We start from the raw sequence: 22336 nt of genomic DNA, 5'->3' as shown, positions 1-22336 counted from the left end.
TATGGATTTTCATAAAAATTATAGTTCACCCAAAAATCTGTCATCTACAGTACATTACCTGTTCCTTCACAACTTAATTAAAACCGTTTGTTCAAGCACCACAATTTTTTTTTTTTTTTTTTTTTTTTACTATCCTTGTATGGATTTGATCCCCTTTATCCACACACACACACACACACACACACAAATGTACACCTGCACACTTGATATATTACGTGATACTGTACACGTACTGTATCTGTCTTGCACATGTGTTGCTCAGTATGGCACACCTCTTTCACTGCAGTAAAATCTGCAGCCTAAGGCTTTTCTGTTTAATGCATGTGTGATTTAAAAGATCTTGTATTCATCTACTTCTGTTTGCTTTTCCTCTTTTATCCTAAATCACTACTCCTCCCTTTTCCTCCGGGTGTCTTTAAAGCACTCTTTTCTGCCCTCATAAAATGTATTTTCATTGACTGTTTAATATTTTATGAATGTCTATTTAAAATGTCTGGTGTTCTTTTAGGTTCTAAGTATGTTCCTCTCGTTAAAGCATTTTGGGTGCATAAAGTTAACAAACTGTTCAACTGCCTGGAGGCACTATACATCCTGGACCGAGAGAGTTATGCTCATTTTGTTGTCAGTGCAGGTGTTATCTGTCAGCGGTCTGACAATTTGTTTGTCAGTATCGTGTCTGCAGAGTTCTCCATATTTCCGTTTGTAATGCAATATATCCGTCAAGAGTGTCAAATTTAAATTCTAGTTTTTAACTGACTGCGTCACTATTTATTATTATCAAAAAAGCACAGTAGTAATTGTCATACTTAATCCATAATTTTTACTCTGGTCTTTTTTACATCACAGGATTCATACCTTTTCTATCATCTAATCATCCTATAGACCAGGGTTTTTTGAACTTCTTGATGCCAAAGACCTGCATTATATGTATATTAATGAATATGGATGGATGAATGACTATAAATGAATTGGGATGGATAGATGAATTAATTTGAATAAATGAATAAATAAGGATGAATGATCGAATGAGGATGGATTTAATCAATAAATGAGGACGAATAAATAACAGTGAATGAATGGATGAAGAATGAATGAATGAATGGATGGAATTAATAAATGAATGAATGACTGAGGATAGAAAAGGATGGGTAGATTATTGAATGAATGATGGAGGATGAAAGAATATGGATGGATGAATGGATTAATGAACTAATGAGGATGGATGGACTGATGAATGAATGCTTTAATTTAATCTTGCATCTAATAGACAAATAAATTAAACTTTTCCTAAACTAGACTGGTACACCAGAAATATTAGAAAGTGCTTTTCTTTATCTATTATCCCTTATTTGACTCCATGCACTTAAACTGTGTGAATCCACAGAGATGTTAAGTCGCGCTAGAGGAATTAGAAATGTGTTTTTTGCAGGGCCCCAGCACAGCATTCCTGTAGTTGATAATCCAGTTGATCACTGCTAATCCTATTGTCGGCAGCTCACACTCAAAACTACCCCAGTAAGCATGTGTCTAGTGTGTGCTAAGCACAATATTGTAGAAGTGCTGATATCATTGTCATGCAGAGCTTGTGAAGATCTGAAATAGATACTGAGCTTCCCCTGGTCGTAGCTATGACCTTTTCAAGGGAGCTGAAGAAATGCACGTGTCTCATTCAGTTTAGCCAGGCCACTGCTGGAGACTTTGTTGCTCATGACAACAACTCGGCTTTGACAAAGTGCTCTGGCATTCGTCCATGCTAACGCTCATGTTCTGACCTGAATCCAGAAGGCCCTTTCCCTTCTCCTCTTCTGCTTTCAGGCTGGCATGGAACATGCCTCACATTCTGAGGGAATATTTTGCTTAAGCTATGACCCAGATTTTTTTTTTTTTTTGTATGTATTGGCAGCTTACCTGAGCTGCAAGCCATGCTGGTTTAAGTCGTTACAAATGAAAATGTACCTGTAAAAAGATTTGGAGAAGCTCCTGTCAGCCTGAACACTGGTTTCTGAGTGCTTTTGCAAAATGAGCTCTTTTTTCACTGTTTCTTTTTTGTCTTTGTGCAGGATTCAAATAAGTGCTTTAAGTGTGACTCTCAAAAGCCATATAATGCCTATCATCATGCCATCAGCCACAGGGTAGAGAATGTCATCTACCAAACAGACGGCAGAGGAGGACTCACCTGGTGGCAATCTGTAAATGGTACGTGAGGGTTGTGTTTTGAGATTGCATTAAAAGTCACATTTTTATTTTATTTTTTATGTTAACATTTTTTATACTTTACATTTACATTTATTTTGAACTTTGGTTTTAGGATTTTGTAAACTTTGTAATGAAAAAGTGTAACATTTTATTTATAATTATTTATTTTTTTAAATTTAATGCATAATAAGTAACGTTAAAATGAATGATTCTTCAAATTAATTATTATTACTACACACTAATGGTAATTAGTACTACTGCATATTCAAATTGAAAAAATATAAAGCATAGAATCAAGAAATGTTTTAAACTAAATTAAAAACACCAAATTAAAACAAAGAAAATGTATAAGATAAGTAATTCTACTACCTAAAAGATCATGTTTTATCATTTGTGATTAATAATTTGTATATTTATTTATTTAGTCAGTTTTTTTTTCTAATTCAATACATGGTGATGACAAGTGTCATAAAGATAATAAGTGTAATGACAAGTGTTTTAAAAATAATTTTTCAAATAATTTTTATTAGTATTTGTATGATGTTAATTGGTATATACTACTGTTAATTAATGTATATTAATATTTGATAAAACAGAAATTTTAACAAAGAATGAAAACATTTTCACTGGTCTTAGGTTTGTGGCCCACACCAAATTATAACAAAGAAAATGTATGACACACAGTAGGAAATAATTAGTCTACCTAAAATTTATGAAATCCATCAAAATATCATTTTATTTTGAATATTGTAGATCAGTTGTTCTCAAACTTTTTACACCAAGTACCACCAAAAATATTTGGCTCCAAGTACCACCATAATAACCAACATTAAAATACAGTGGCATAGTAGGCCTAATTATTCAGCTACAGCTATGCTCAGTTAACAAAGCAGGCAATTTTATTCTTAATAATAATATTTATTATTGTCAGCTACTTTGTAAATACGAACATTGTAAATACAGTTTGAAAATTAACACTGCACTGTGCTTACATAAAGGTAAATAATAAACTTAAATGATTAAATTAAAATATACTGTACCTAAAAGTTAAATAAAAACTACACTGTATTGTACTGTACTTAAAGTCCCCCTGTAGTGAAAATCCGGATTTTATGTTGTTTATTTGTCTGTGTGGTGTTTTTAATATGCTTTTAGACAAACCATGTGCCAATCCATTAATAAACCCCATTGCTGAGTATTTTTCCTTAAAACTGTACTTTCCCAAAGGCTGTCCCAGAAACGCAGTTTGAAACAAACCTGTACATTCAGTGTGTATTCAATTTATGCCAGGGCACGCAGTGGTGCTTTTGAAACCTGACCTTGCTTTTATGCCCAAGGTGGTCAATTATATTATTCCTCTCGAGTTTAACCCACAGCCTTTTGCTTCAGCAGAACAGCAAAGGCTGAATACGTTATGTCTGGTGTGTGCTTTACATATTTACATGGAGAGAACAAAGGTTCAGAGAGAGTGATCAGCTGTTTGTGTCTTAGGTGAAGCCGCGTACGGGGAAGTTGATTACTTAACAATGTTTATACCACTGGATAGTGGAGGCAATTTCTCTTGCATATTCTAGTAAGGGTCTTAAACCTCTGTCTGGTTTACATGCTCACTCAACGAGAAGAATGCTGACATCATGGGCTCTCTTTAAAGGGGTCACATTACAAGATATCTGTGAAGTGGCAAGATGGTCCTCACCGCATACATTTGCAAGGTTCTATAACTGGATGTTACAGCTCAAACATTTGCACATGCTGGATTGAGTGTTGAATCTTGAGTCTTAAAGAGTTAGTTCACCCCAAAATGAAAAGTATGTTATTAATTACTCACCCTCATGTCGTTCCAAATCCATAAGACCCTCGTTCAACAGAAATGAAGATATTTTTGATAAAATCGGAGAGCTCTCTGACCCTCCATAGTCTGCAATGCTACTGTAATATTCATGGCTCCAGAAACCTAGTAAGGACATCGGTAAATAAGTCCATGTGACATCAGTGGCTGAAGTTTAATTTTGCGAAGCTACGAAGAATACTTTTTGTGCAAAAAAAAAAAAAAAAGACTATTCAACAATTCTTTTCCTTGGAATTACAATCTTCCGCCATTTTAGAGAGTATCACAATGCATACGTCCACTTTCTCCTAATTATTATTAATAATTATTCTCCCAACTGGTGCTAGCGTAATGATATTGTGCTTCTGAAGAAAACACAGAAGGGGCGTATCCCATAGTGAGACACCTCACTTAAAGCTATCAGAGATCCGGGGTTACGAAAGTAACCTATTGTTTTCTTTTGTCTTATTGTGTGCAGGAGAGGAGAATGTCAGTATTAGACTGAATCTTGAAGCTGAGTTCCATTTTACTCATCTCATCATGAAGTTTAAAGTATGTATACAATATAAATGGAAGTACAAAAGCACAACAATATATTTCAGTAATAGAGAAATATATATGTCAGTAAAAGTGAACCCACTTCCTTACTCCTTCTGTTTGCATTCAGACATTTCGGCCTGCTGCTATGATAATTGAGCGTTCTTCTGATTTCGGCCATACATGGAAGCCATATCGCTACTTTGCGTACAACTGCACCAAGACTTTTCCCCGGATTCCTGCCCACTTGCTGCGGTTTATTGATGAGGTCATCTGTGAGGAGCGCTACTCTGACATTGAGCCGTCCACTAAAGGAGAGGTGTGTGTGTGCCGAGGCTATTTTAATAAGGATATGTTGTAATCAGGGTTTTTTTTATGTTACTCTTGAGTGTAGCATTCACCCACAGTCCCACTACAGTATATGACTGTATTAATATTCTTTTTTAGGTCATCTACAAAGTGCTTGATCCTGCGATCCATGTCAAAGACCCATACAGTCTTGACATTCAGGGTTAGTGAAATATAACCAATCTTTTTCCATGTAACTGTTGTGTAATATTTTTTATAAAAATATATTTCTCCTATTCTAAATGGGATTATTACTCACCCTCTGGCCATCCCAGATGTTGAGGAGTTTATTTCTTCATCAGAACCTATTTGGAGCAAATTAGCATTACATCACTTGCTCACCAATGGAGTGAATACAGTGATCCATCAGAATGGGAGTCCAAACCACTGATAAAAAAATAACTGAATAACATCACAATAATCAACAAGAATCCATTCTGTCAATTAATGTCTTGTGAGGTAAAAAGCTGTGTGCTCGTAAGATAAATGCATCGTTATGGTGTAAACAGTGCTTGATCTGTCCATATTTCTCTCCTGAATTTTTTTTACGGAAGAAAACAATATTACAGATAGAAGACTTGTTTGAAGTTTCATCTAAATGATGGATTTGTTTCTTACAAACAAACAACTTTTCGCTTCACAAGACATTAATTGATGGAATGGAGTCATGTGGATTACTTGTGGATTATTGTGATGTTTTTATTAGCCGTTTGGACTTTCATTCTGACTGCACCCATTCACTGCAGAGGATCCGTTGGTGGGTAAGTTTCTCGATATCTTTTCCAATAAAGAAACAAACTCATCTACATCTTGGATAGCCAGAGGGTAAGGTAAGTAAAGTTTTAGAAAACATTTTGTTTACATTTCTTCACTGAAATTTTACTTAAACCAATTTTTCTCTCATTTACTGTAGTGAGTGTTCATTTTGTGTATACAGCACTACAGCCAATCACAGCTTGTTAACAATCTTCCCGCAGATTTGTTACGGATCACTAATCTCCGGATAAACTTCACTAAACTGCACACTCTGGGTGATAACCTGCTTGATCGGCGTCCGGAAGTTCTGCAGAAATATTACTATGCGCTGTATGAGCTGGTTGTGCGCGGCAGCTGCTTCTGCTACGGTCACGCGTCAGAGTGCGCACCAGTACCCGGAGTGACCTTCAGGTATCCAGGCATGGTGGGTATTGGTCAAACTGATTTCAAATACCAGCTTGATTATTGTTAGATTGTGAATGGAGCACACTATTTAACACATCCCATCTTTTTGATTGGACAGATTCATGGACGTTGCGTGTGTAAGCACAACACTGTGGGATTAAACTGTGAGCACTGTAGAGATTTCTACCATGATGCACCCTGGAGGCCCGCTGAGATTGATAACGCACATACATGCAGGGGTAAGACACTGTAGATACACATGAAGTTCAATACAAATACAAATGGCAAATAAGACTTCACTTCTGATTTTTCCCAGAATGCAACTGTAACGGTCACTCCAACCAGTGTCATTTTGACATGGCGGTGTACCTGGCTACGGGAAACGTCAGTGGAGGTGTGTGTGACAACTGTCTCCACAACACCATGGGCCGCAACTGTGAAACCTGTAAACATTTTTATTATCAGGATCCAACTAAAGACATTAGAGACCCGGCAGCATGTATCCGTAAGTTGTTCATTTCCATTGGATTCTCTTTTTGTGCGTGGTTTTCTCCTGTCTGTTGTCCATGTCGTTTTCTTTGTGTGTGTGTGCAGCCTGTGACTGTGACCCGGTGGGATCTGTGGAGGGAGGAGTTTGTGACAGTCATACTGATCTGGATCTGGGTATGATTGGAGGTCAGTGTCGCTGTAAGCAGAACGTCAAGGGTCAGCGCTGCGACTACTGCAAAGAGGGACACTATGGACTCAGTCTTGACAACCCATTAGGATGCCAGCGTAAGTGATTGTGTGTGTTTAGTGGATGTAAAGTCAGTTCTTCTCAAGTTCCTCATGAACATGTTTTACTTACATTTGAAACTGTCCAGATTTTAAACAGTTAAAACATTTTGGGCTCTCTAAAATTGTATTTTTATTTTGCTTATGTGTACATCATTGGCAGCATGTAACTGTGACCCCCGTGGCATCACTATGATTGGGGCTCCGTGTGATCAGATCAGTGGTGACTGCTCCTGTAAGAGATACGTAACCGGCCGCTATTGCAATCAGTGCCTGGTACAACTTCACTCTCTCCTTAAGCCATAACCAGCACAAAAATATTAGCAGTTTTAAGATTTAAAATGCATAAAAAATGCCTGTATGAATTTGTTTGTGTACAGCCTGAACACTGGGGACTCAGTAATGATCTGGCTGGTTGCAGACCCTGCGATTGTGACTTTGGTGGAGCAACCAATAACAGGTGAGTTACTGATGTTAGTTATTGCACTGAAATGTGTATTTACCCTTGATTAGCAGTACGGAAGTGTCTGGTATCTGGGTGTAGTTTTGATTCGCCAAGATTAAAGTCCTGCATTCTTTTGGGATTTGACTGGGATGGGTACTGAAGTAAGGAACTATTTAACTATTTAATCAGAGAATTGAACTGAAAGGAAGTGCCCAACTGCAAGGTGAAAATAATGAACATTTTGAATCTATTTTCCAGATGTTTTTTTTTTAATGTATTTCTTCCCTATAAATATTTTTCCCATTTTAAATAATGTATAATAATTAAAAATTATAACTTATAATTATAAAATATATATATATAAGGTTTAGGGCTTCTACAGAATGTGCACTGATTTCATTATGAAAACAAATCATTAAACTCTTGATTTGAAGCATTTAGAAGATATCTATGACAGTATTCTCTAAACTCTGTTCTCTTTCACCTTCAGATGCAGAATGGACAATGGTCAGTGTGACTGTCGGCCTCATCTGATTGGTCGGCAGTGTTCTGAAGTGGAGCCTGCGTTTTTCTGTGCTTCTCTAGATTATAACAAGTATGAAGCAGAGGAAGCTATAGGTCGCTCCCCTGATGATCCTACTCTTCCAGTGAGTAATGCGCAATTGCACGGAGATCACATTTCTAAAATCCACCTAATACTGGCATTTTAACTATGTATTATTTTTCCTTTTGGCAGCCATAACTATGCAGAGTTCATGTCATATTATCAGGGTACTGCTATAAATCTTCCTGTTGTTATGAATAGGTGTCTGTTCTGCTCTTGGGGGTGATGCTGGTCTCATGGGTCACGGAAACAGGATCAGGCACATAAATTGAGAGATTAATATGTGCATGCCTGTGAAAGAATTCCCCAATTTTTGGGTTCAGCTGGATCTTTCAGTCTATAAACGTTGATGTAATGTGTAAAATGTAAAAATGTCTACTTTGTGGGTTTACATTCATGTGAGATGAACCCTCGGGTAACTTCACAAGCACTGCTCAAAACAATCAGAGCGGCATGGCTATCTGATACCATCTGATCCTGAGTCACACACTCAGGTTTGGCAGTAGCTTCGACTTTAGTTATTCAATGGTTAAAGGTTTTTTTTACAGTTAAAATGAATCTTTCAAAAATATATTCATATTTTCAATTAATTTTTCTTTCCACAATGGCAGTTTGTCTTTTTTTTTTTCATTATAATCTAATGAGGTTTTTCCAGGATAGTTCGCTGTACCCCCCTCAGGAACTCTGTGGCTTACACAAACAAACACAGAGACTGCAGAATGCTCCACAGCTGAAGTGACCCAGAATAAGATCAGAGAGCAGAAGAGATGCCAGGCTGTCAGGGAGAGTTATTAATGCCCACCACACATATAAACACACACCAGCACTGTCTGGTTCACACAGTCTCTCACACTCCTCCCCATCATCATTCCAGTTCACACTTTCTCAGCCTGGCACCTCACACACCTTTTTTTCAGAATGGGTGTCATGTTGTGTTCAAATGTTTGGCGTAGGTAAGAAGGTTTTTAATGCTGTTAAAAAAAGACTCTTATCCTCACCAAGACTGCATTACATTGAAAATGTTCTTACTGTGTGCAGAGTATATATATAATTCATAATGGAGCAGTTTTATATACAGTATACACACTGCATACTAGAAGATTAATATGAGAGCATGGAGATTCTGGACATAGCCATACTCCATACAATTTATGCTATACAGTATATATATATGAACATTATATAGTTTGTGTGTTTGTTTTTAGGGCAACCTAAGGCCTCAGGCTGAGACTGACTGTGTGCAGCATCTCAACAATCAGCTGAGAAGAAACCGGCGTCATCATCGCCGGCACATCGCCCAACAGCAGAGGGCAGCACTGAGACGCATCCGACAGTTGCAGCAAACTGTAAGTAGCAGATAACTCCACATCCGCCTTCACACAGCTGTATCTAGTTTAATATGAATCTGTGAATCTGTTTTCAGCCCAGTGTAAGCACCGTGCATAGAGAGAGACAACCAGGTCAGATGGTCACATGGACCGGGCCGGGCTTCGCTCGGGTTAAAGACGGCGCTGGCCTCGAGTTCACCATCAGCAACATCCCTTACGCTATGGAATATGACATTATGATCAGATACGAGCCAGAGGTGTGTGGTCTGAAACACTTGAGAGATTGTTTCAAAAGATGATAGCTGATTGCTAGCTGGTAGATAATCTTAGATAACAGCTACCACGTTTCAAAACACAAATAAGTTAAACTGGTTTAAATATCCTTAAACACTGAGAAAAATTATTTTCTTCCTTAGTATTTTTTACTTAGTATTTTTGTATTTACTTAGTACTTTTGTCTTATTTTCCAATATAAACATTCTTAAATCAGTACAGTAAAGACAATAAAGAAGGAAAATTACATTGTTTAAAGTTTTGTATTTCTGAAAAATGAATCAAAATTAAGTGAGTTTAATCTTAAAACAAGAAAAACATATCTGACATAAAATAATTCAAATATTAAACTGTTTTTTTCTTACCTCATTGACAGATTTTTTCTTCTTCTGGTTATAAGCATAAACCTACTTAATGTTATTTTTTTGTTGTTGTTTTTTTCAGGTAAATTTATTTTGATTAAAGAAACATTTGTACTGGACAATCATACAATGCCCCCCACCCCTCCCCAAATTCCCCCCAAAGTTGAATATATACTTAATAAAATATCTCAAAATCTCATCTTTGATTTAAAGTTAATGATACTGTATTGTTAATCATGTTGTCTGTTATTTTTTGTTTGCATGCAGTCCACAGAGGACTGGGAGGCTCTAGTGAGCATCACGTCTGTGGATTTACCCACAAGTCTTCGCTGTGGAAACATGCTGCCCACAGAGCAGATGTACACAGTCACAATGTCCCACCACAGGAGGTAATACCATTGTGTTTATGTCTGTTTGTGTCCGTGTTTACCTGACATATCAGGAATGCTTCGTTTTTGGATGCAATTACTTACTGATATTTCTTTGTAAGCACTCCATTCATAGTTAATGTAGTGTATACTTATGTATTATTGCATATTATGTACAAAATACTTTTGTTAAAGTTTGTTTAAGCCACCTTCACTTCATGGGAAGCAGAGTTCCACATCAGTTGTTTTGATCATTTACCTGCAACAGGTGAGTTTTGGGTGCCATTGCAATCTGACTCTAATCTGATTTCTGGCCTTGTCCCAGGGCTCAGGGAATGCAGGAGCCAATTAGACTCTGTCAAGAGCTGCATAACCTTTTGAGCAAACACTGAGAGAATTAAAAACTAAGATACTGGCAGAGTGAGAAAGTGGGAGAAATGAGATAAAATGAAAGGAGGGAGGGAGCCATGTGAGTTCAGGAAGTTCAGTATGGATATATTACCGGTCTAAGTCTTTCGATGGAAAAATAAAACCCAGGCAGGAGATAAGACTTCACAGACATTGTCAGGCTGGTGGAGCTGCTGTCTAACTCAGGGAAACTAAATAAGGGTGGCTGTCTGGTGCTGGAATGGGATTTGAGTCAATGAATGTGGTTAACATAAAGAAGGGAAGCAGCTGGATGTGCTCCACCCAATTAAAGCTGGTCAAATATACTGGTCGTTTCTGAATAAATATACTAATCATATCTTTCATATTTCTGTGATATACACCATTTAAAAGTTTGGGGTCAGTTATTTATTTATTTTATTATTATTTTTTATTTCCCCCAAAAATATTAAGCTTTTTATTAGAATGATAATAATTTGAATGATTTCTGGAGGATCATGTGACACTGAAGACTGAAGTAATGATTCTGAAAATTCAGCTTTGCCATCACAGGAATAAATTACATTTAAAAAAAATATTCAAATAGATAATAGTTATTTTAAATCACAATAATATTTCACAATATTACTGTTTTTGCTGTATTTTTTTCTTATTAAATAATTGCAGCCTTGATGAGCATATGTAAGAGACTTTATTTTCCTTCTTTTTTTTCTTTTTTTTGATCAAGTAAAAGCAGTCTTAGATTAGCATAAAAACTTTTGAATGGAAGTGTGTCCATCTTCAAAATGTGTTTTTACTTTTTAATTGGAAAAGTCGTATATGATTATGATCTCCTGAAATCGGTCACAGTGTTTTGTCATGCCTTAACATTTCTTTGTATTATATTTTTTTAAGTCCTAAAATGTCATTTAGTACGTTAATTAGACATTACATTTAAGATTTTCATTGGATCTCATCAGACTTTTGGACCTCATTGTATATGTTTAGACATTTTTAATTGATATGTTGAGTAAAATAAAAGAAGAAAATGCATGATTAGACTGTTAATGAATATTGTTATAATGGTTTGTAACACTTGACAGGTTTGTTGAAATGCCAAGGCCCTTTTGCTTTGAGCCAAACAACCAGTATGTGGTGTCCATCCGTTTCCAGCGTCATGCCGTGTCTCACCGACATCTCACCGCCTTCACCCTGATAGACTCAGTAAGAATCCTCTCTCATTTACCATCATCAGTCATTTTTACATATAATTAAGAGCTTAAAGGCATAGTTCACCCAACAAAGAAAATTGTCATTAATTACACACTCTCATGTTGTTCCAAGCCCTTCATTCATTAATAAAGATATTTTTGATGAAATCCGAGAGCTTTCTGACTCTGCATACTAGACAGCAAAGGTCCTACCATGTTCGAGGCCTAGAAAGGTAGTAATGACATCGTTAAAATAGTCCATGTGACATCAGTGGTTCAATTCTAATGTTATTGAGCTATGGGATTCCTTTTTGTGTGGAAAGAAAACAATTCTTCATTCAAAAATGTATTAAATGTTGCTATTTCTTTTTTTGTTTTTTTGCTTTTTTTTGTCACAAAAAGTATTCTCCTAGGTTCAAAACAGTCCATGTGACATCAGTGGTTCAATTGTAATATTTTAATGATGCCCATAACTAAATAATGAGTAATTATTGACAGAATTTACATTTTTGGGTGAACTATACCTTTTTAATGCAAGGAAAGCATGTGTTGCAATTCCCTAACCACAGTTAAAACAATCACTGCCCCCTGCTGGTGCATTGACATAATAGTTGAGACTTCTGTACATCTAATAATGACAAATGCTTACTCTTTCTCTCTCTCTCTCTCTCTCTCTCTCTCTCTCTCTCTCTCTCCCCACAGCTTGTACTAATACCCAGGTATGATGAACTCCCAGGCTTCAAGGGTGACGACACCGCAGATGAGCGTCGACGTCAGGAGATGGAGTTGTACATGTGTTTGGATTCCTTCATGACCTTGCCGATGCCTGCGCTGGCCGAGCTGTGCACTACTCTCATCTGCAGCATCTCTGCAATCATGCATAACGGTGCCCTGGGTGAGTCACACAGTGATGAGGTCAAAGCTGGAGATCCCTCCACGACGTCCTGTCAGAACAACTGTCACATCACAGCACGTCATTTTATTTTTTATTCAGATCAATCTCATGCTGTTGTTTAGATTCCTGTGAATGGCTTGATAACAGTATGAACCTTTTATTTCTGCAGCATGTCAGTGTAACCCTCAGGGTTCACTGAGTGCCGAGTGTGATAAAGTCGGAGGTCAGTGCCACTGTAAACCCAATGTTATTGGCCGTAAATGTGATCAGTGTGCGCCGGGGACATACGGATTTGGGTCAAATGGCTGCTCTGGTAAGAGTCAGAGGAGAAATATTTTAACTGATATTTAAATTAATAATGCCATATTTGTTTTTTTAATATGGTAACTGTCTATTTTTTCACAAATGTCGTTTAGATTTTAAATAAATTTGACATATTTCTCATTGGTCCTAACTCCCTTTTCTCTGCCCGCATCAGTATGTGACTGCCACTCTCAGGGCTCTGTAGGGCATCAGTGTGACCCTGTGACGGGCCAGTGTCCGTGTCAGCATGGGGCGACTGGCCGCCAGTGCTCTGAATGCCAGCCGGGTCAGTGGGGATTTCCAAACTGTAGACAGTGCCAGTGTAACGGCCATGCGGAGAGCTGTGACCCTGAAACGGGTGCCTGTTATGAGTGCACAGACTACACAGCTGGACAGTTGTGTGAGAGGTGAGAGACTGTATAATGAGGACAATATACTGACTAAATCAGTGTTAATTCATTACATTTGAGTCACTGATTTAAGTCACAAAGTGATGCATGCCATGCAAAGGAGGGAAAACTGTCACAATCTTTATATCAAATATGACAAATTATTAAAGCAATTTTATTGAGCAGCAAATCAGCATATTAGAATGCTTTCTGAAAGGGTCATGTGACGTTGAAGACTGGAGTAATGGATATAGAAAATTCAGCTTTGCCACAAAAATAAATTATTTTAATAAATATTTTAAAACATATTTATATAGATAAGTTATTTTAAATAGTTATTATAAATCGCAATATTTCATAATATTACTGTTTTACTGTATTTTTCTTATTAAATAATTGCAGCCTTGGTAAGCAAGAGACTTTCTAAATCAGTTTAAAAAAGTAAAACAGTAAAAATGTAATCTTTTAAAGACAAAAAAATTAAACGCAGCAATTTTTACAAAGCTCATCTCTTTAAAAAAGCGAGGTGTGCTCTGATTGGCCAGCTATCCAGTGCGTTGTGATTGGTTGAATACCTCAAGTGTGTGATGGACAGTGTTTAAAAGAACGGTGTTAGGTAACGACGTTATTTTTTCAGTAATGGGGTCATCTAATTAATTACTTTTCCTGTCGTTACAACGCCTTTAACATTACTGAAAGTTAAATGCGGTGCGTTACTATGCATTGATTGAATAAACTATATAATCCTGCACCCCTGGCCCACACAGCGAGTGAGGAGGTGGGTTAATAACGAGATAAGCGATTATGATTGGCTAAGGCAGAGTCATGTGTTTCATGGTAGCCTATCAGAGCCAGTGTTTTTACACACATGCCACCACACGCGCCAGCGGTCCCACACACACACACACAAACACATGCAACAGCTAAACAGAGATTCGCAGCAGCAGCAGAAATGGCGAGTCAGGAGCAATCCAATGAAAAGTTGGCATTTTCAAGGTGGAGATATAAGCAAATTCATTGTGGTCAAAGTCAAGAACATGCATGTAATGTGTACATTATGTCCAGGAGTGAAGACTTTGTCGACATCCGTTGTAAGCAACTCTAATTTAATGAAGCATCTCACAACAACACACGCATCTACAAAGCGAGTGGCCAAAACACCTTTCTTACAAAGACAATACTTGAAGTGAAGGATAAAACTCTTGTTGTCTTTTGCTGTGCAATAAATATTGAAAGTTATGTATGAACACCTGTCTGTTCTACTCATTTCAACTCACTTGTTAAAACTGCTCAAAAAAATACAAATTCTTTAACATATAGCAACTTTTTTGTTTTCTTTAAACAGTAACGCAAATAGTTACTTTCCCTGGTAACGAGTTACTTTTATTATAGAGTAGGCTAATTCAGTTACTAACCCAGTTACTTTTTGGAACAAGTAGTGAGTAACTATAACTAATTACTTTTTTAAAGTAACGTTCCCAACAGTGGTGATGGAAATGTTATGCCCCTCACCAAACTGTGATCCCATCTGTAAACTTCAACTCCACGACATGGGGCCGGCAGCAACAGAAAGAATAAAAATTAAGCCTTCTTTCTTTACATGAACATTTGGATGGCATTATGCAAATCTTCCCACATTGTGACATCAAGATGTGTGGGCATGTTAGAACCAGCTGTTTTAGGGGGGCATGGTTGACTTTTAACTTTTACAAAGAATATCTCTTTGGATTTGAGACTTTAATCTCTGCAACTTTACAAATCTTCTTTATGCACCAAGAGCTTGTAACACTCCAAAGAGAAAGGAAAAATGTTATATCACATCATATGACCCCTTTAACAAAATAATAATAAATTAATAATAATTAATATGTGGTATTATGCTAATATGCATGTATACTTAGGCTGCCCTGTAATAAGTGTAGTTAGACAAGACTTAAAGTAATAAATTAGAAATAAAATGAATAAGATATTATTCTCTAAAGACATGTATCTATTATTCTATTCTTTCTTACTTTAGGTGTGTAAACGGTTTTTATGGTAACCCAATATTGGGTTCAGGTGAGCACTGTCGCCCCTGTCCATGTCCGGGACACCCTGACAGCGGACACTCCAATGGAGCTTCCTGTCACATGGAATATGCCTCCAACCAGATCCTCTGCCAGTGTGGTGAAGGATATGCAGGTAAAATAATGTCTCAAAATCAATAGTTTATAATTCTCATTAACTAGGTTTACTGACAGTGTTCTCTCTCAGGTCCTCGCTGTGATCGCTGTGCCCCTGGGTACTATGGGGTTCCTGAGCAGCCTGGAGGGACGTGCCAGCCGTGCCAGTGCAACAGGAACATTGACCCCCAGGACCCAGAGTCATGTGACCCACGAACCGGCCAATGCCTCAGGTGCCTGTATAACACAGACGGCCACTCATGTTCCGAGTGTAAACCAGGTTATTATGGAAATGCCCTCACTCAGGACTGTAGGCGTAAGTAAAGTGACTCTAATTCTTCAAAATGTAATTGCATTTACAATTAATTGGAAGACAATTAATGCATTTATGTGTAATTCTGCACTCTGTCTCATCCTGCAGGCTGTACTTGTGTAACTGCAGGCACTGTAGATGGCTACTGTACTGATGAAGTGTGTCACTGTGATAAACGGACTGGCCAATGCCCCTGCAAGCCAAACGTCATTGGCCACAACTGTGACAATTGCGCCCCCAACCACTGGAACTTTGGCTCAGACTTTGGATGTGAACCCTGCGAATGTGCCCAACCAAATTCCCTTGGTACCCACTGCAACATGGTATGTCCTGTGGCATGCAGTATCTTTCTTCATCATTACATCTGTATGTTATCAGGGTTAGGCTCTCAAGATTGAAACCTCAACATAAAACAATATAGAATAATAAACACATAGGTTGAGGTAAAATGGCACGAGCAGACATGACTATACATTACAAAAGTGGTAGACAAACCCCCAAATGTGATGAAATGTACGTGGCAACTGTTTATTGTTATGCATAAACATGCAAAAACATTAAATGCAACTAAGATTGAAATTATATTTGTTATCTCTTCACGAGAATGACAGGGTAGAAGAGGAACAGACAATAAATAACAGAGACAATAAATATAAAGAATATACAATACGATAATAGTACAAGACGATAAAAAATATGCAATAAAGTACAAAACAAGGGGACATAACAAAAATAAAAAATGATAAATGTATTATGTACTTTGGAATAAAAAAAAATTTAATTGCCAGTATACATGCTACAATACACAATTTTAAATTAAAAAAATTTAGCAAGGATGTGTTATTAAATATTTCTATTTCAAATAAATGCTGCTCTTTTTAACTTTGTTCTTCAGATATTCTTGAAAATCAAAAAATCTGGTCACAGTTTCCACAGAAATATTAAGCAGCCTATTATAGATAATAGAAAAAGTTTCTTGAGCACCAAATCAGCATATTAGAATTATTTCCTATCACAATGAAAAATGTTTTTTAGTAATAATGGATGCAGAAAATTCAGCTTTGACATCACAGGAATAAATTACTTTTTAACTAGATTTTTTTTTATTGTAATAATATTTAATAATATTATTATTTTTGCTGTTTTCAATCAAATAAACGTATCATTGATGAGCATAAGATAGACCAAACTTTTGAATGATAGTGTTTCTTGCATAAGTAAAAACATTTACATTTTTAAATCTAAAATTAAAAAGACAAATTAGAATAGTAACCTAAAAATGTATTACCTCAAACTGTCAGGGATACGCGGGACTCAGATGCAGGTAACAGAGTTTATTAGCCCCCACTGGGCAAACAGGGAAAAAAACAGAAGAATGGCTACTCCTCAGAGTAGAGCAAAAGAAATCTCTCAGCGGGGACCAGTCCAAGCGTCTTCTGTGACGCAACGTCAGGTCTCATCCACCAGAGCGTCGTTGGGGGACGCAGCGTCAAGTCCCACCAAAATCCCTGAAGGAAAGGACAGAGTGCAGAGAGGAGCTGGGGGTCAGGTCTCAGAAGATCCAAAAGAGAGGTGAGGCAGGGACCGGAGGCAGAACCAGTCTAGACTGACAAGAGCAGTACCCGGGGAAAGAATACAAATCCAAAAACACGACAAGGCAGGACTAGGCAGACAGGTTGAAACAATCACACTCGAAGCACAAAACAATCACAACGGTCTGACAAAAGACAGAGCACGAGAGGAACTAAAATAGAGGAGAGCTAATGAGGAAGGAGTGGCTACAGGTGTGACGGAACACAGGGAATTAAGGGTAACGAGTGGGAGGGGGAAGAAACACTGACAGCAGAACACATGAGCTGTCAAAACAAAACCCATGTGTTCTGAGACTAGACACACAGACAACAAGACAAAAATATAGCAACACAGACCTAAGTCATGACAGTACCCCCCCCTCCAGCTGCGCCACCAGGCGCAACCCGGAGGGTCTCACCTCGTCGCCGGCGGAAGTCCTCAATCAGAGTCTGGTCCAGAATATCCCGAGCCGGAATCCAACTCCTCTCCTCAGGACCGTAGCCCTCCCAGTCCACTAGATACTGGAAACCCCGACCACGACGTCTAGCATCCAAAAGCTTTCTCACAGTGTAAACAGGAGTACCATCCACTAGACGAAGGGGGGGAGGGGGTATGGGGGAAGAGACAATGGGATTAAGGGGGGATCTAAACACAGGCTTAACCCTGGACACGTGAAAGACAGGGTGAACCCGACCAAGCGTGGGAGGAAGCTTGAGCCGCACTGCCACCGGACTCAGGACCTTGGTGATGCGACATGGCCCAATAAACCTGGGTGCCAACTTACGAGAAGGCTCCCGGATGGGCAGGTCTTTGGTGGAAAGCCATACCTTCTGTCCGCAAACGTACTGGGGAGCCGGAGTCCGGTGACGGTCAGCCGCCAATTTGATCCGTCTGGAAGCCCGGGCCAAGGCCTCCTCAGCCCTCCTCCAGGTGCGCCGACACCTACGGACAAAGGCCAAGGCAGACGGGACCGCAGCTTCGGGTTCCTGTGCAGGGAAAAGGGGTGGTTGATAGCCAACAGAACATTGAAAAGGAGACATACCCGTAGACGCCACCGGGAGGGAATTGTGGGCATATTCAACCCACGACAACTGCTGACTCCAGGAGCTCGGACTCTGTGATGCTAGGCAGCGGAGAGCACGCTCAAGATCCTGGTTGGCTCGCTCGGCCTGCCCATTGGTCTGGGGGTGGAAACCTGAAGACAGACTCGTAGAGGCCCCGATCTGTCTACAGAACTCTCTCCAAAACCGGGAGACGAATTGTGGTCCTCTGTCGGAGACCACATCAACCGGAAGACCATGGATCCGGAAGACGTGGTCCACGACCACCTGAGCTGTCTCCTTGGCGGAGGGGAGTTTGGGTAAGGGGATAAAATGGGCTGCCTTGGAGAAGCGGTCCACCACCGTCAGAATAACAGTGTTACCCCTCGACGGGGGAAGGCCAGTGACGAAATCAAGGGCCAGATGTGCCCATGGACGAGAGGGAATGGGTAGGGGCTGTAACAGACCAACAGGAGACTGGTTAGAAGTCTTATTCTGAGCACAAACTGAGCAAGCCAACACAAACTGCCTGACATCTTGGGCCATGGATGGCCACCAAAATCGCTGACGGATGGCAGCCAGCGATCTCCGAACCCCTGGATGACAAGCAACTCTGGACTCATGACCCCACCGAAGGACCTCAGGACGCAGCGCAGCCGGTACAAACAACCGACCCCCCGGACACCCCCCTGGGACCTCCCCCTCCCGCACGGCCTCTCTTACCCGTCGTTCGACATCCCAAGAAAGGGACCCCACCACCACCTCTCTGGAGAGAATGGTACTGGGGCTCACCTCCTCACCGGGATTCTCGAACAAACGAGAAAGGGCATCAGGTTTAACATTCTTTGATCCTGGCCGATACGAGAGGGAGAAATTAAACCGCCCAAAAAAAAGTGCCCAGCGGGCCTGGCGGGCATTCAACCTCTTGGCCGAACGGATATACTCCAAATTCCTGTGATCCGTCCAGACCAAGAAGGGCAACGCTGCGCCCTCCAACCAGTGGCGCCACTCCCCCAGGGCCAGCCTGACTGCCAGCAGCTCCCTGTTACCTATGTCATAGTTTCGCTCGGCTGGGCTCAGACGGTGAGAAAAGAAGGCGCAAGGATGCACCCTCCCATCCTTGGGGGACCGCTGGGACAGGACCGCGCCTACCCCGACATCAGAAGCATCCACCTCAACAATGAATTGCCGTTCCGGATCTGGGAGACAAAGAACAGGAGCAGAGATGAAACGGGACTTGAGAGCACCAAAGGCCTCCTGAGCTTGTACATTCCATTTGAACGGTACCTTAGGAGAGGTGAGTGCAGTTAAGGGTGCAGCAACCAGGCTAAAGTTCCTGATAAATCGCCTATAGAAGTTGGCGAACCCCAAGAACCGCTGCAACGCCTTCCGTGAGTCAGGGGTTGGCCACTCGGCCACGGCCCTTACCTTAGCGGAATCGGCCTTGATCCCCTCCGTCGAGATAATATGCCCCAGGAACGAAACCGACTTGGCATGGAACATGCACTTCTCCGCCTTGACGTACAGCTGGTTCTCCAGCAGCCGTTGTAGCACCTGACGGACATGTTGAGTGTGGACCTGCAATGAGGGAGAGAAGATGAGAATATCATCAAGGTACACAAAGACAAATCTGTTCACCATGTCTCTCAACACATCGTTCACCAGGGCCTGGAAGACAGCTGGGGCATTAGTAAGCCCAAAGGGTAGGACCCGGTATTCAAAGTGTCCCGTCGGGGTGTTAAATGCTGTCTTCCACTCATCCCCCTCACGTATACGGATCAAGTGGTAGGCATTACGGAGGTCTAGCTTGGTAAAGACCTTGGCTCCCTGTAACAACTCAAAGGCTGATGACATCAAAGGCAGAGGATACCGGTTTTTTACAGTGATGTCATTGAGGCCACGGTAGTCAATGCAGGGTCGCAGGGAGCCATCCTTCTTCTTAACAAAGAAGAACCCAGCCCCAGCAGGTGAGGAAGAGGGCCGGATGAGGCCGGCATTTAAGGAGTCCTGAATATACTTGTCCATGGCCTCTCTCTCAGGACTAGACAGGGAATACAAACGACCCTTGGGCGGAGAAGTGCCTGGGAGGAGGTTGATGGCACAGTCATACGGCCGATGAGGAGGCAGGGATGTGGCCCGGGACTTGCTGAAGACCTGACAAAGATCACGGTACCCCTCCGGGACCCCGGCAAGATCACCCTCCTCAACCTGAAAAACAGGAGACACAGAGCCAGGAGACAAAGCAGAACCAAGACAAGACGCAAGACATGACTGACTCCAAGAGAACACAGAATTGCCGGACCAATCCACATGAGGGTTGTGCTGCACCAGCCACGGGTGCCCAAGGACAACAGGAGCACCCGGGGAATCTAGGAGGTACAACTCAATTACCTCACAGTGATTGCCGGACACAGTCAAACTTACAGGGGTAGTGGAATGGGTGATGGAAGAGATGAGGAGACCATTTAGGGAGCGAACAGAAATAGGAGAAGGAAGAGGAATAGTAGGAATACCCCACCGTGCTGCAACAGAGGCATCCAGGAAGTTGCCCTCAGCACCAGAGTCAACAAGTGCAGAACAGGAATGAAAGGAGTCCTTGTGCTGAATCGAGACCTTTAACATGGTACGAGAGATGGGGGAGTCGACATGAGGAGTAGCACCCACCAGGATCCCCCGGACTACTGATGGGCTCTGGCTTTTAACGGGCACTGGATAGCTCGATGGCCCGGCTTCCCGCAGTACAGACACAGGCCCCGAGTCAGACGATCCTGCTTCTCTTTAGGGGTGAGGCGAAGGCGCCCCACTTGCATAGGCTCAGGGTCTGTTGACGGTGACAAGGAGGTGGAAGCACTACTAGGAACGCCCTCCACCAGCATCCAGGGGGACTGAGCACCACGCCGCTGATGTCTACGCTGAAGGCGCCCCTCCACACGGAGGGCCAGATCCACAAGGATGTCAAGACTCTGCGGTAGATCTTGAGTGGCGATCTCATCCTGGATGTCATCATCCAAACCTTCCCGAAACCTTGCACGCAACGCTGCCTCATTCCAGTCACAGGAGGCTGCCAGAGTTCTGAACTGGATGGAGTAATCGGTGACTGATTGCCTGCCCTGGCTCAACCGCGCTAACTGGGCAGCTGCCTCATCGCCCTGAGCAGAGCGGTCAAACAATTTGATCATCTCTGCCCTGAAGTCCTGGAAAGTGGCACAGAATGGAGCACGGGCATCCCACACAGCTGTTGCCCAGTCCCGGGCCTTTCCTTTCAAGAGGGTGATCACGAATGCGACTTGGGACTCCTCAGTAACATAGCGCCGAGGCTGGAGGGCGAAGACCAGAGAACATTGGGACAGAAAGGCACGGCAGGAGTTAGGGTCCCCATCATATGGCGGTGGACAATTGGCATGGGGTTCAGGCTCAGAACGAGTAGCCGATCTGCTGGCCAAGGCTTCAAGCTGGAGCCTCTGAATCTGGAGATTGAGGTCCGCTACCTGGGCTGTGAGGCCCTCAACCTCCCTAGTGGTGGTGGTCAACTGGCTGGAATGCTGTCCCAGAAGAATGCCTTGTTGACTGACTGCGACTCTTACTTGGTCTGCACCTGCTGAATCCATCTTGGTCAGACCGTTCGGTCAGGGATACGCGGGACTCAGATGCAGGTAACAGAGTTTATTAGCCCCCACTGGGCAAACAGGGAAAAAAACAGAAGAATGGCTACTCCTCAGAGTAGAGCAAAAGAAATCTCTCAGCGGGGACCAGTCCAAGCGTCTTCTGTGACGCAACGTCAGGTCTCATCCACCAGAGCGTCGTTGGGGGACGCAGCGTCAAGTCCCACCAAAATCCCTGAAGGAAAGGACAGAGTGCAGA

At 41.1% G+C, this 22336-nt stretch overlaps 1 protein-coding gene across 1 annotated transcript in view; it reads left to right on the top strand.

Moving 5' to 3' along the window:
* lamb2l (laminin, beta 2-like) overlaps nt 1–22336 on the top strand; it is a 38598-nt gene that overhangs the window by 11800 nt on the left and 4462 nt on the right. Inside the window, exons 4-24 of the mRNA XM_026242173.1 lie at nt 2061–2196; nt 4503–4576; nt 4692–4880; nt 5009–5072; nt 5887–6089; nt 6189–6309; nt 6387–6575; nt 6665–6844; nt 7008–7120; nt 7225–7304; nt 7780–7936; nt 9099–9239; nt 9317–9478; nt 10124–10245; nt 11694–11814; nt 12504–12696; nt 12866–13009; nt 13175–13406; nt 15406–15569; nt 15642–15866; nt 15972–16186. Of these exons, the coding sequence (XP_026097958.1) occupies nt 2061–2196; nt 4503–4576; nt 4692–4880; nt 5009–5072; nt 5887–6089; nt 6189–6309; nt 6387–6575; nt 6665–6844; nt 7008–7120; nt 7225–7304; nt 7780–7936; nt 9099–9239; nt 9317–9478; nt 10124–10245; nt 11694–11814; nt 12504–12696; nt 12866–13009; nt 13175–13406; nt 15406–15569; nt 15642–15866; nt 15972–16186 (3225 nt within the window). The remainder of the gene's footprint in view (nt 1–2060; nt 2197–4502; nt 4577–4691; nt 4881–5008; nt 5073–5886; nt 6090–6188; nt 6310–6386; nt 6576–6664; nt 6845–7007; nt 7121–7224; nt 7305–7779; nt 7937–9098; nt 9240–9316; nt 9479–10123; nt 10246–11693; nt 11815–12503; nt 12697–12865; nt 13010–13174; nt 13407–15405; nt 15570–15641; nt 15867–15971; nt 16187–22336) is intronic.

The sequence above is a fragment of the Carassius auratus genome, unplaced genomic scaffold (assembly GCF_003368295.1).
Source record: "Carassius auratus strain Wakin unplaced genomic scaffold, ASM336829v1 scaf_tig00000876, whole genome shotgun sequence".
Taxonomy (NCBI): domain Eukaryota; kingdom Metazoa; phylum Chordata; class Actinopteri; order Cypriniformes; family Cyprinidae; genus Carassius; species Carassius auratus.
This window is presented reverse-complemented; position numbering and strand designations above follow the sequence as displayed.